Here is a 14723-nt window from a genome sequence, read left to right on the forward strand (position 1 = left end):
GTTATCATTTGAAATATACACTTAAGTAATTACATACTACGGAAATACTTGTCTGAATATAAGTAGCTAAGTGATCAAAATAAGTTATCCTTATTCGCTATCTTTCTGTGTCTCGACATGATCTTTTTAAAATAAAACTTATAAGTTCATCAAATTTAAATTATTCTTCTATCTTTAATTGTTTAAGTCCCCTGAGCCTAATTCATTTTGTAATTGTTTTGGGTGCAAATTTTCAACAAATTCAATGCTCCTTTTGGTTGGTCAATAACCAAAGACGCAACAAAGATTAATAAAAATGCAATTTTGATTATTATACAAACACATTGACAATAAATGAAAGAATGATTCGCACAAGTTTTCAGCGTCCGAAGCACGTTTTTAATTTACCCTTATCGGGACGGATCATAGATCGCATTTTATGAGAACATATTTTGCGTGCAGGATAAAACCATGAAAGTATAATATTGAAATTTGATTTTATAACTGCGAGCTTGAAGTTTGTTTCTAGTTTCTATTTGCTGATTTTGACTAGATCCTATACATCCACACATGTGTCAAAATTTATTCCTAATAATATTGCTTTTGATTGTTATGTGAACTGAGCCGCGACGAGGGTTACAGAAATAGAGAATAATGGGAAAACATTGCAGAATAAAGTGCAGAACAAAATGCAAATGATATAAAAGAAAGGTAAAATTAGGAAAGAAACAGGCAATAAAGTAAAATGATGTGCCAAATTTAAACGAATAAAGAAAAAGAGAAAAACAAATCCCCCCCCCTCAATTCAAATCATGATGCTCATTCACCATTACATCAAATCAGCCATAGCTACCTTATTATTTATCATGTAACGGTTGACAGTAGCTCTGAATAAATTATTCCATATCAATTTATATGGTTTAGATTTTTGTATTATTGAGAGGAACTGTTATTTATTTTGCAAATTGTGTCCTTTCTGCAGTCACTATAATTTGTACTTATACACGATTGTGTACAACAATTTCTAATTATATTTTTATAAAAAAAATATATAAGTTGCGATTGTGTGTGATTGACCCATTTGATAATATTGATAGCCAAAAAAGTGTGGTAAATGGAATAAAAGGACAGATTTTTGTGGTAACATTGTTTTGAACTTGTATATTAGAGCCACGCGTATCACTTAAACAAAAACCGAGCACAGGAATTAAAACTGGGAATTTTGATCGAAGAAAATGATTATTTTTAGATACATGTATATAGATGGATTTCGTTTCGTTCTATATTTAGTTTGTCAAAAGCTTCCTCATTGTAACGATTGTCAACATATTGACGCTTTTGACGATATTTATTATTTGCACAGCTTTGATGACACATGAAGTAAGTTTATAGCATTTTTTTTCTTTGAATTCTTAAAGAAATTTTTCACTTGAGACATTAATTTCTTTTTAAAATTTGTGCATTGTTTTCTTTTGAATAAGATTAAAACCTTTCGTTGGATAACTCGGACAAGAATATGAAGACTATTTCAAAATACTAGTAATTTTCAAAGTTAATTTTAAAGAATGTTTTATTTCATTATGTTTTGTACATGGCAACATAGTATGTGTATTACCACTCGTCCATGTTTTGCCAATACGTTTAATATGTTAATATTTCTTGTTATCTCTATTATTATTATTATTGTTTTATTTGGTTGTTATCTCATTCACTTGTATACTGTATGAATTATGTCCATGTTTAAATAGAGGTACATGTATGCTATAAATTATACAATGAATCTAGTTATATCCAGTATTTGTAAAGATATGATTTGTGAGCATAATAAAATATCACCTTCAGTTTTATATCACATTTACAGAAGATTATACCAGACATCAAAGGGACCAAATGATATTGATAAATCTTTTTAAAACGACATTCAGCATTGTCAACTTGAAAGTCTCATGTTGATAATAATTGAAAACATGTGTATTCACTTACTAGTATTATACTTTCTATTTCTTCTTTTTTTACATTGAGAAGGAGAAACACACTACTCATATGAACTGCGATGAAATAAACAATTAATTTATACACTTTTGTCAAAATTTCGGAAGTACTATTCTGAATAGAAGTTGCTTAGATTTATATATTCTCCTTATTCGCTATCCATCTTAGTCTAGACATGACTTTACCAATTTAACTTGCCAGTTGTTAAAGTTCAATCACAAAAATATTTAAATCCGGGGACGATTTAAAACGGAAAGTCCCTAATCAAGAGGCAAAACCAAAGAATAAACACATCAACTGTCATATTCCTGACTTGGTACATGTAAAATGGTGAATTTAACCTGGTTTAATAGCACTAAACTTCTCACTTGTATGACAGTCACTTCAAATTCAAATTAAAGTTCAAAGTTTTTATTTTGTAATTTTTTCAGTCAACATTATTCAAAGACAGTGTAAAGATTAATAGTAACAAAAACACACTGTTTGTTTTAGTATGGTAACATATGAATATTATTCCTCAGAAAAATAATAGAGATGCAACATTGTTTACAACTGTCAGATATGTAAAATATAAGTTGTTGATTAAGGTTGGTCACATCCGCCTTTAATTTAAACAAAAGCTATGTTCAAGATCAAGAAGACTTGTTGATCAGATTAAATTCTCAACCATTCTTTGTGTTTCTCAACTATTCTTCATATACAGGAGTGTGCTCCTTACGCAGAAACTGCTCTAACAAAGTTACGAGGAGGACAGATTAAAATTGACACTCCGTAAATTTTATGGACACCATCACGAATTGGTAGATTCATACGATGTGTCTTTGACCAAACTAGCTAAGGACATGTTTACCACATGGAAGATTGTGGTTTGTCATTATGTCGTCTTATCTTTTTATTACCAAACGTGACTTATTTCCGATTGTGACTGTTTTGCTGAATGTGAATTCGCATTACTATAAGACGTGTTACGGTACTTGTCTATTCTAAATTCATGTATTTCGTGAAAATGTTTAATGTTATATTTGTAATTCTCATCGGATTTTGTCTAATGTGTTGACATCCTTTTTTATTATATTTATGTGTTATGGAAAGAAAAAATAATCACCGCCTTCATTTATTAGATTTAATTTTGTTCAACGTAATCTTTACGTTTGAAGTTGGATTCATAACAAACTGAACATATATATATATTATAGTTAGTTGCTATTAACAAGTATTGCAATATGCATTGTGTTTAAATGTTATATCAGTATTTAGTTCTAATATAATCTTTAATCAAACTTATTTCTATTTTACTTTTGAGATATAGTTTTTCATATGTTACGTCATTTTTGTGCTGTTTTAGAAATTTGAGAAATTCAAATGTGACGTAATTTTTGTGTTTTTCGTCATCGTATGTCATTTTACGATTTATTGCGTTGAGGCCTGGACTGAGTCGGGTGTGTCTATTCTGTTTTGGTCTCAGCATTATGTATTCGGGTTTTGTTTTCTGTAATTAGTTAATACTTCAGTTTCATTATGTATATCTCTTTTAAATTCATTTGATAAAATTTACTGTTTGCAATAGCATTAATTGTTCTAAATAATAAGGATGTTCTTATCCCAAGCATAAAAACATAGCCGTATTTGACACAACCTTTTTCAACGTTTGATCTTCAGTGCTGTACAACTTTGTACTTTTTTCACTTTCGATCTTTTATATCTGGGCGTCACTGGTGAGTCTTGTGTGGACGTGGTTCGTTTTTGGCGTATTGAATTTTAAACCTGAGGCTTTTTGTTATCTTTTAATCATGTGTTTCTTTGTCTAATACGTTTTCCTATTTATTTGTATTGTAGTCCTGTAATATTATGTTGTCATTTCAATGTTGTATTTAACATTGCCATTAAAGTGCGAGGTTTGGCATGCCACCAAACCAGGTTCCAACCACCATTTTTTCCTTTAAAAATGTCATGTACCAAGTCAGGAATATGGCCATTGTTATATTATTGTTCGTTTTTGTGTGTGTTACATTTTAACGTTGCGTCGTTTGTTTTCTCTTATTTTGAGTGTAAATTCACATTGCGTTAAGACGTGTCACGATACTTGTCTATGCCAAATTCATGTATTTGGTTTTGATGTTATATTTGTTATTCTCGTGGGATTTTTTCTAATTCTTGGTTCGTTTCTGTGTGTGTTACATTTCAGTGTTGTGTCGTTGTTCTCCTCTTATATTTAATGCGTTTCCCTCGGTTTTAGATTGTTACCCCGATTTTTTTTTTGTCCATGGATTTATGAGTTTTAAACAGCGGTATACTTCTGTTGCCTTTATTTGCTCTTGTATTTATTAATCAATAATATAGTATACTAGTAGTCTCTGTGGTACAGTGGTATTTAACAACAACTGTGAATGCATAGAAGGTTAAAAAAACACTAATCTTATAGTACAATTTTTTTTAAATAGAACTTATAAAACGTTTATCTTTTCTAAATACTATAATATTTGGCAATGGAATAAACTAAAATCTTAATATTCCCTACGAAAAAGATCCAATACTTTCAAAGTTCCATGACCCCAGATTGTTGTAGAACGTTAGACAAATACTATATAAGACTTCGACATTAATGTTCTACTCGAAATTTAGACTCTTTAATTTATAGATTCAATATGATAGATTACGTCAACTGAAGATAGCTTTAAGTTTTCTTTTGCAAATGTAACTAGAACACACCCGGGAAATCTCGGGCATATACAGCTTGTGAACTGTTGTAGGAGTATTTTTATGTAAAAGATATTATGTATGGAGAATTTCATTAAAGGTATCAAAAGCTCTCTCCCTTTCCCCTCTCCCTTTTTCCAAAGTCCGATATTTGTTTCCTTTCTGTGAAATTCAATTATTTTCGTGTGTCTGTCCAAAGACCACAATAATTTTTCTCCTTTGCTACAATACTTCTTTTGGTAAAAGTCAAATCAAATTAAAAATGTGCACCCTTTCAAACATGAAAAAAACGTAACTGCTTATATATAGACCAATATTAGTCTAATAAAATATGCTTCTATGACAATCCTATCAGTGCATTTTCTTTTGAGAACCTTATTAACATGCCAATGATAGGATATGAATCATGTATAAATGACTAAGACAAACTAAGGCTAAATTGAGGGGTGGTCGGAGGGGTCCTGATCCCGACATCGAAAATATATTCCCGGATCCCGTAAGGATCAATCCCCAAATTCCGAGCTTTAAAACACCCGATCCCGACGCTTCGAAAAAGGTCCTCCCTGCCTCTAATGTCTACCTTACTTTCATTTTTGCCAAATCACTATTTTCCCTTTCAACAATAATTTTTTATGTCCCATTTATGGGCATTATGTTTTCTAGTCTGTGCATCCGTGCGTTCGTCTGTTCGGTCGTCCGTCCGTCCGTCTGTCCCGCATCAGGTAAAGGTTTTTACCGAGGTAGTTTTAGATGAAGTTGAGCATGCTTTAACTTGTTTTAATATATATGCAAGTGGTATGACCCCTTAAATAGTAAACATTCAAAGAAAACCGTAGAGAGAATACAGAGAGTCTCTATATATTAAAGAAGTATTATCTTAGTGTACATGTAGATAAACGCAAAATATAATTGTCCTCTCTAAGGGGGTGTAATAGTTGTGGTTCTTGCGATCTAAACACCATGATATGGAGAACGCTCTGAATGGCTTATTTATTTTTCATTTTTGTTATCCATCATACGATCGGTTGTACTTGTGTCACATGTTTTACTTATTTCAATATATATGCAACTGTTATGACCCCCTGCTTAAATAGTAAACATTCAAAGAAAACAGTAGAAAGAATACAAAGAGTCTCTATATATTAAAGTAGTATAATCGTAGTTTACATGTAGATAGACGCGAAAAATAATTGTCCTCTATAAGGAGGTATAATAGTTGTGGTTCTTTCGATCTTAACACTATGATATGGAGAACGCTCTGATTGGCTTATTTATTTTCATTTTTTTTTATCTATCATACGATTGGTTGTATTTGTGCATGTTTTAAACCAGAAGTCTAATCTATGACTTAAAGTCAGTCCGATGACGGAATCATATCATGACTCCTTTTTTGTCGTTTTTCTCCCAAAATAACTCAATCTGAATAATCATAAGAATGGATGACAAATGCGACTATGCATGTTACCTATAGTACACAGAGGCATGATGATTGATTTACTGTGGTAGGAAGAGAAGCGACACACAAAATGAGATCTTCTTGTTTAATAGTATAAATGTGTATCCGTAATTTCACAAATTCGAATTCTTCTTTTTGATCAAAATATCTTTGTTTCGTTTTTTTTTTATCGCGTTCCTTTACTATATCTCAACCAAAAAATAATTCTAGTCTTTTGTTTTAAAGACCAAAAAATTGCCCGTTGTGACCATTTTTCCTATACAGTTTAGCTTTTTGGGGAATAAGCATTATGGTATGTAAAACTGATGTTTATTTGGAAAATTGTGTTTATTTTATTTTAGATTAGGATTAGGGTTACGTTAAGGATTAGGGTTAGGGTTAGGGTTAGGGTCAGGGTTAAGGGTTGGGATAGGGTTAGGGTTGAAAGTTAGGGTTAGGGTTAAGGGTTAGGGTTAGGTAAGGGTTAGGGTTAGGATTAGGGTAAGGGTAAGTGTCAGAGTTAGGGTAAGGGTTAGGATTAGGGTTAGGGTTAGAGTCTGGGTTAAGGATTAGGGTTAGGCCCCTGGGATGAGGTTAGGGTTAAACGTTAGTGTTAGGGTTATAGGTTAGGGTTAGGGTTGAGATGCTGGTTAAGGGTTCGGGTTTGGATAAGGGTTAGGGTTAGGCCCCTGGGATGAGGTTAGGGTTAAGGGTTGGGGTTAAGATTAGGATTAGGGTGAGGGTTAAGGTTAGGGTTGGAATAAATGTCTTATTACTTGTTATATGTAAGAGAGGACTACAAGTACGTAAGTTATGATGAATTGTGTTGAAGCTCTTAATATACGTGAAAGGTAATAAAATGTTCAAACGAAACCATAATAAACTTAAAAGACGGAATTTTGTCGAAGGGTTTTTGTAGAGTACTTTTTTTAGTTTTCTTAAACTTCATTACTGTATTATTTTCAAATATGGAATATTCTTTTGGTTTATACTATTGAATATGTAATTTTGATTGTAACACAAGCACATTGACATTAACGAAAGTAAAGTTAGTGCCCGTATTTTATATTTAGATGGTACTTTTACTATTTTTACTTGGTAAAAATAAAGTAAAAACGAACAGAATATATAAACAAGATTGTTCATTCCAAGAAAACGATTATTTTTAGGTAGAGGTGATTCACTGGTTGATTTTTTTGCGCTATTTTTAGTAACGCTTCCTCATTCAAACATTGTCATCATAAAAACCAAATTTTACAAATAATCAACATAAATCATTCGAAATATCGATCATTGCAGTTGTAATGTCAGCTTCTCTGTGTTGCTGGAGGAGACAGCGCCCAGCTTGTGGTCAGGAACGGACAAAACATATAAAAGTAAGTTATTCAAGTCTGCCTATCTGCAATACTGCTGTTAAAAGACAATTTTATATTAACTCTTTAAGATTAAAAGGGCAGTTTCTGATATTGGAACAGAAATAGTAAATCTAATATTTTGTCGAATTCAAATATTAAAGAAACTTATAAAAGTTAAAAAATGAAAATAATAATAATTGTAACTTTCTTAGATGTCTGATCATTTGGAATAACTCGAAAATGAATGAGAGGACTTTTTCAAAGCAAGGTTTATGCCCTAACATTATGATTTTTATGAATGATAACCTTTAATAAAAATGAATGGTATGATATATTTTTTGATGAGTATTAACATGAACAAAACTAATTTAATTCTTAAGGTTGACGATATTGCATATTTAAGGTAGATTTATATATATATATATATTTTTAAAGAAATGCAATATCAATTATTTAAGTATGAATAAATAGATTTTTTAAAAAGGTGTCGAAAGTTTAATTACTATCACAAATGTACATGTCCTCTGACATAACAGGAAAAAGTTATGAAAAATGAAAACACGTTATAAATTTCAGCGCTTTTCTGGATTAACCTTGATCAGGATCGCTCATACTGTGGATTCATTATTATACGTAGGATACAAATTTTCGTTGATTTCGTGGGCACAGATGAACCACGAAAATAAATGTACAACGATTTACAAATTTCAAACAGGCTTGTATACAGACGTAAACAAAATTTAGAATTTTAATATCCATGAACATGTAAGTTTTCCTGAATCCACGAAAATTGGAACCCACGAAATTAAATGAATCCACAGTATTGTAAACACAAGGATGTAGAAGAACAGAAACCGTTGAAAGAAATCAACCAAAACGGGCATAAAAAATAATAGTCTTGAAGTCTTGATAGAAACAATAAATTCATTCCTTACTATTCGTTTATGAAAGGAAAATGGAAAGTTTGGAGAATCGATACGCTAAGTATTGCTGCTCTATTTTTATAGTTCATGTTTACTTAAAGGAAAAACAATGTCATAGATGTGCATATGAAAAGAGACATACATACAAAGTATACTATTGGCTTGTTATTCAGTGTTTGTGAGGTTCAAATGTGTTTCACGTTTTTGATATTGTTAGACCGATGATTTTCATGTTTGAATTGCTTTACACTTGTCAGTTTTGAGCTTGTTGTTCGGTGTAAGCCAATGCTCCGTGTTGTAGGCCGTGATATTTTACTTTTCATACATTGTGACTTTGAGGCGAGTTGTCTCATTTGCCCACATACCAAATCTTCTTATTTATTTAGAATATTGTTTCATGACTTACATTCTTAAGTTTTCTATGTAGTGTTTTGTGTATTGCTGTTTGTCTTTTTGTCTTTTCTTTTTTTTTCCGATGCCTTGGCGTTGTTATCTATATGTTTGCATGTCCATGTTATATCTTTCGTCTCTCTGAAACAAAAATAAATGTAGGGCAAAATTTCACAATTCAGTTTAAAGAAAAAATGTATGAGAGAAAAATCTTAAAAGATTTTTTTTTTCTGTTCAATATTACTATATACATGTAGAACAACTTTTATTACATTTGAAAATTGAGAAAAATAACCAGTCATAGTGACTTTGATGCACGATGCTGATAAATATATCATGTGAATGATTGATATTTCATAAATCTTCATAAAACGTCAACTTATCTTAAGATAAATCTTCATTTCCAAATATTACTAATATATATTAATTCACTTATTAACTGAATAGTTATGAATTGAAGTCATAGTTCAATGTAACAACTAAACGACTACCTGCTGTAATTACTGTGGATTCATTATTTTTCGATGGATACCAATTTTCGTGGATTTCGTGGGTACAGATGAACCACGAATTAAGATGATCAACGAATTATAAATTTTCCATAGACTTGCATGCAGACTTTGGCAATACCACGAAATCAAATGTCAACGAAAGGCCAAGTTTTGTTCAATCCACGAAAATTGGTACCAACGAAAATAAATGAATCCACAGTAAACAGGGACTGCCTGATTTTTATTGTACAGTTCTCACAAAATTTCTTTTACAAGTATCTCCCAGTACTTCCCTGTATTGTCAGCAGGCCTGATCAATATTTGTATTTTCCGGTTTTTACCAACCTTTTCCCAATCCCAAAGTGAATCATAAACTAAAAGGTATTGGTATTTGGTCAAGTTTTGTTTTCAACGACATGTAAAGGAAAAGTAAACAATTGTAACCCATTATTTGCAAAATATCAAAATAATCAAAAATCAATTAATTGTTAAACCGTTTTTATCGAATTACTCTTGGCTTGGACAACATTTCGATATTATTACATACTAAGACTATATTACAAGCCGATGAGTCAAATATTTTTTCCCAAAATCTGGGTAGATTAAAACTTGTTTGTTACTTACAAGATTACAATTAATTTTCAAACTATTTGATAGATGTTATGACTCATCAAAAGTACACGTTTATAACATTTCAAATACATATCTGATGAAAAAGTGGGAAACTGATAAATTTTGAAAAGTAAACATCCGTTTGCAATACATTCGATTAAAACTAACAGTGAACACTCTTTGGAAACTTGATCGGATTATGCATTGCTGTACCATTACAAGAAATAATGCAAGTGGTAAGGAAATGTATAAACGGCTGTTTATGCTTGGATCAATATAACTTAAAACAGTGTTCAGCAACAAATAGGTGTATATTAAAGATTTTTATATGCCCAACACGATAAAGGTTGAGACTGAATTAAACAGAAACAGGGAGATTAAAGCCATTAATGATGAAAATGCAAACCACTCCTTGTATTTCTATCTTTTTATGTGCATCAGTATTAAAATTCAACATTAAGTAACTTTTATATAACATCTCGAGTATGGCAAACTACATTATAATATATGAACCTTCATTCGTAATAAAGAACACATCGTAAGTAAAATGGTGCTTGTCAAATTAGAAGGAAATTATTACGATTTCAGTTCACAATAATTGAAAGGACAAGTAGGCAACATTTAACAGTTATAAATATATGAAAAATTATCGCTGTATTTGGTTTATTATCTTTAGCAAAAGGAATCGTGTGGGTTTGAATACTTAGACATCTAAATGATACAGTACGATGGTGATAAATTTTAAAACAATAGTATATTACCATCAGGAAATAAAAGGGAAATGTGGGGTAAACGTCAATTAGAGACAGCTCTCGAATAAATAAAAATTAGAGGACAAAGGGTAATATACAATCCCTTGTGACATTATATCTATCTTTTTATTTGATTTAAATCTACTTCCGTAAGAACACTTTATATCATCCGTTGCAATGAGACAACACTTATCAATGGATGTTTTAGTCCTTTGAAAGAATTTAGATTTGTTAGAACTATTAATAAATAAACAAATTATGACAAGTAACGTTGTGCAATTTTCTCTCTATTACCAATGGTGATAACCAATTTTCTTTAGTCCTGAGAAAAGATAACGTTTCCTGGATTTATATTTTATGTATAACAAATTTACTTTGTACTTTTGTATCTATCTTTGTTAAATACTTAAGTTTGCTTGTATGAAAATTACAATCAAACATATTAAGGTGCTTGGTAACTTTGATAAAAGGTAAGAGAACTGCTGTTTAAATCTAAAAACATACATTAACACATATATTTTCATTTTTGAGTTGGAAATATGTGTACTTGTATGTTTTAATTACATATATGTATTATTTGTTACATAGTGTGTTAGTGACCTAATATGATATATACAGGGTCTGTAAATTCCATATGGGATGAGAGCGAAGGCGAAGCTCGAACCCCATATGGAATTTACTTACCCGGTATATATCATATTAGGTCACTAGCACACTATGTAACGAATTTATCTTACCGACTATCTTTATTTGTTGAATTTACACTAAAGTTGTCTTATTTGCTATCATAACGCATCTCCTTATTTCTGTATTAAAGTGTTCATGCGTTCAATTTTAAGAACTTTCGTCAATTGATCTGCACTAAAAAAACGAATGTAAACGATAAATATCTATTATAAACAACCTTGATATAACAATATTAAACAGAAATTTCAATATTATAGTCGCAAATTCACTTCTAACCGTGTATTGAAATAAGCCCCGCCTCCCTTCTAACCTAATATTGAATATACACAGTCTCCACGAGGTCGCTTTTAACCAATCATATTCCTAGAAATGTATAGGAGGTAAGATAAATCTTATTAAAGATTAAGTGATCATTATTGTTGACCTTAAAATAATACGTGTATTGCCATATTTATTTTTATTTATTTATTTGTATTTCACAGATATTTTTAACTATAACTAGCTTACAAATTCAATATGAATTTATTTCTTTTAAAATGAAAACGATGCATCACTCGGGTAAGCATGGTGTAGCATCAGGTACGTCATGGATATTCGTTAAAAAGAACACTTGTTACCTTAGGTTTTGCTCAATTATGGTTTTAGTAGTAGTTGTATCTTTTTACTGTTAATTTGTTCGTAAAGGCCTGTTTTTTTTCCCTTGAAATAACTAAAAATAACGTGTTTTTTTTCTATTTTAAGATTAATATAGATGCATTTTCATTGCAGAGGGGTCCATTGGAAAAGAAATTAGGAAATGAGATTGAAGTAAAGCTCGAAATTTTAGAAAATCCTGAGGCCTCTGATGGCCATGAGAGGATGCTTAATGGTTATGTAAAAGATCCAACTATCCATGGCGAAGTAAGTTTTATGTTAGTTTTATACAACTATTCAGTTTGTGAAATCGTAACGCTGATGTTAAACATACAAACACCTGAAGTTGGATTACGTTGGTATGCAGATCAGTTACAAGTAAATTAAAATTCCCAATCGCACATTTTAAGACAAGAGTAAATGTTAAATTGTTTTATTTGAAAATATACGTGCTAATAAACATTTTCTTGTTTTCATTATTTATCGACAGAATAGCATTTTGATATTATGACAAAGATATCTTTAAAATGTTAACATATTTTCCGCGTCGATTAAAAAAGGAGCAAATATTATATTTACAAAATATAAAGCTCTTTTTATACATCACAGTGTTCCATATATTATTCTTTATCATGTTATAAATTCCCGAAATTTTGTTTATTATATCATCAAACACTACATTTGCAAGCAAACAAATCTGTTCATTATATTGTTACAGCAATTTGTAATATAAAAGACAACCATATTTACAACAAAAAAAAAAGGAATTATACGTTACAACAATTTTGGGAATCGGTAGTCTTGATTTTAGGTCTTAAATTTGCGTTGTTTTTTTTTAACGTATTCGCATTCACTGTCATTCGAACAAAGGTTTACTACTGTTGCCGTTATTGATAAAGTCAATTGATACGTATGAAATTTATTCCATAGATCCAAATCAAACTAATTTTCCAAATCAGTGTAATAGACTGTAGAAACATTTCAGGTAACATGATGACTGTGAATAACGCTCTTTTATAAAACAAATACCCGATTGTCAGATCGTTTTCTTTAGAACCGAAAATTAGAATTGTCCTTGCGGAGAATATGTCATTATAGTACAAACAAAATATGCAAACTAATGGTATTGAATAACAATCGAACTAATCCATGTGGAAACATCTTAACCATGTTTACGGAAATATTACAAGATATTTACATTTTCCATCTATTTATATATAACATTTAACATAAATAAAACGAAATATGCGCGTTAACATATGAGATTTACGTCTAAATTGTATGAGCATAACTGAACAAGTTTGGTGTCGCGCCTTGTTTTACATGTTATAAAATATACACATTCACATTTAATTTTCAAAGTTAACAATCTCATGTTACGTTTAGACACATTTTGTGCCAATGTTTTGCCAGAGTGTTTTATATAAAAAAAAAAAAAACAATCCGAATAGACTCATTTCCTTACTAATTATGGAATCGTCATGTTAATTTTTGTACAATTTATTTTAAGAGAAGGGAAGGCATTGACAAGGACGCATATGACTACGCAGAATTAAGAATCGTACCAAGAAAGGCGTATATACAAAAGGAGAACAACGAAGACGAAGACGATGAAGATGGTGATGGTTATCAAGTCTACACCGGTCCAGTTCAAGCAGAAACTGAACAGAAGACAGAAAATATTGATGTAAATCAGACATTAACAAAAAAGGACTATAAGCATGATAAAATGTCTAAACGGAAATTATCTGATCAACAAACGACTAAGATTTCACCGGAAGGTCAGTCATCATCGGGAGAATTTAACTCTTATGAAAATTTAAAAAGTGAGGACAACTTCTATGTAAACAGGTCAAACGGGATGATGTATTCGGACTACGAAAATGTGAATATTAAAGAAACTGATATCGGGAAAATGGTGACTGTTCTTTCAAAAAATGTAATTGTTAAAACCGTAAATGAACTCATAGCTGGAAACACAAGTTCAATGAATATAGATCATGTTGAGAACATGGTCATTAACAATACAACAACTATACAGTTTGTAAATGCGAAATTCGACAAGCCGACGAAAGAAAGCGATAAAAAATCACACACCTGGCCATTATAATGATGGAAAACTCAAAGCAACGTGAATTTTTTTGTTATGTTATGTTTTCACTTTTCATGTTTCATGTTTCAGAGCGATGTCTGCATTTATATATACTATTAAACGTATACCGCGACCCCAACCATCTGAAAATATCGAAGAAATAAGTACTGATCCCCGTTACGTTATTTAAATCAAGAATGAAAACAAAACTGAAATCTGAGAAAGGAAAGTAAAACGTAATAAACAGCCCATGTTACTGAGAAGACACGCATAATACAGGAAATTAATTTCCTAGCTATAAAAACAATCAAGTAACGATTTTAAAAGTTTTTTTAAACAGAAGAATAAATAACAAAACATCAAAAATTGTTCAATAGAAATCTTTATGCCTAAAAATGGAAATTAATCATTATAGATATCAGGATTGAAATTTTACATTGATGCCAGACGAGCGTTTCGTCTTCAAAAGACTCATCAGTGACGTTCGAATAAAACAAATGTAAAAAAGGACAAATATAGTGTCAATCAAGGGTTTGTTACATAAAGGTATGTGTCTTTTACACTAAAAATGTTTTAATTTCAGACACAACACATTATGACGGTCATGATACTCAATTATAAGGTTCGTAATAAAAAAAAAACAATTGCATTTTTAGTGATTTCCCTTGTTTATTTTTTTTAATCG

The 14723-nt window shown here is 30.8% G+C and overlaps 1 protein-coding gene across 3 annotated transcripts; it reads left to right on the forward strand.

Moving 5' to 3' along the window:
* Window positions 1-1053: 1053 nt before the first annotated feature.
* On the forward strand, window positions 1054-14442 carry LOC134690505 (uncharacterized). Of its 3 annotated transcripts, XM_063550475.1 has the most exons (4): window positions 1054-1359; window positions 7403-7479; window positions 12082-12213; window positions 13457-14442. In XM_063550475.1, the coding sequence occupies exons 2-4, from the start codon at window positions 7408-7410 to the stop codon at window positions 14054-14056; spliced, it is 804 nt and encodes a 267-aa protein (XP_063406545.1). In that variant the 5' UTR covers window positions 1054-1359; window positions 7403-7407; the 3' UTR covers window positions 14057-14442. The 3 variants fall into 3 exon arrangements, with proteins under 3 accessions (XP_063406545.1, XP_063406547.1, XP_063406546.1); XM_063550477.1 differs by lacking the exon at window positions 7403-7479; XM_063550476.1 differs by lacking the exon at window positions 1054-1359 and having other exon boundaries at window positions 7346-7479.
* Window positions 14443-14723: the final 281 nt, after the last annotated feature.

The sequence above is a fragment of the Mytilus trossulus genome, chromosome 11, assembly GCF_036588685.1.
Source record: "Mytilus trossulus isolate FHL-02 chromosome 11, PNRI_Mtr1.1.1.hap1, whole genome shotgun sequence".
Classification (NCBI taxonomy): domain Eukaryota; kingdom Metazoa; phylum Mollusca; class Bivalvia; order Mytilida; family Mytilidae; genus Mytilus; species Mytilus trossulus.

Excerpts from the sequence above, each read along its gene's own strand:
- LOC134690505 (XM_063550475.1), top strand. The coding sequence starts at position 7,408 with ATGTCAGCTTCTCTGTGTTGCTGGAGGAGACAGCGCCCAGCTTGTGGT. Across the intron at positions 7,480-12,081 it reads AACGGACAAAACATATAAAA|AGGGGTCCATTGGAAAAGAA; the intron begins GTAAGTTATTCA and ends TTTTCATTGCAG. Across the intron at positions 12,214-13,456 it reads ATCCAACTATCCATGGCGAA|AGAAGGGAAGGCATTGACAA; the intron begins GTAAGTTTTATG and ends ATTTATTTTAAG.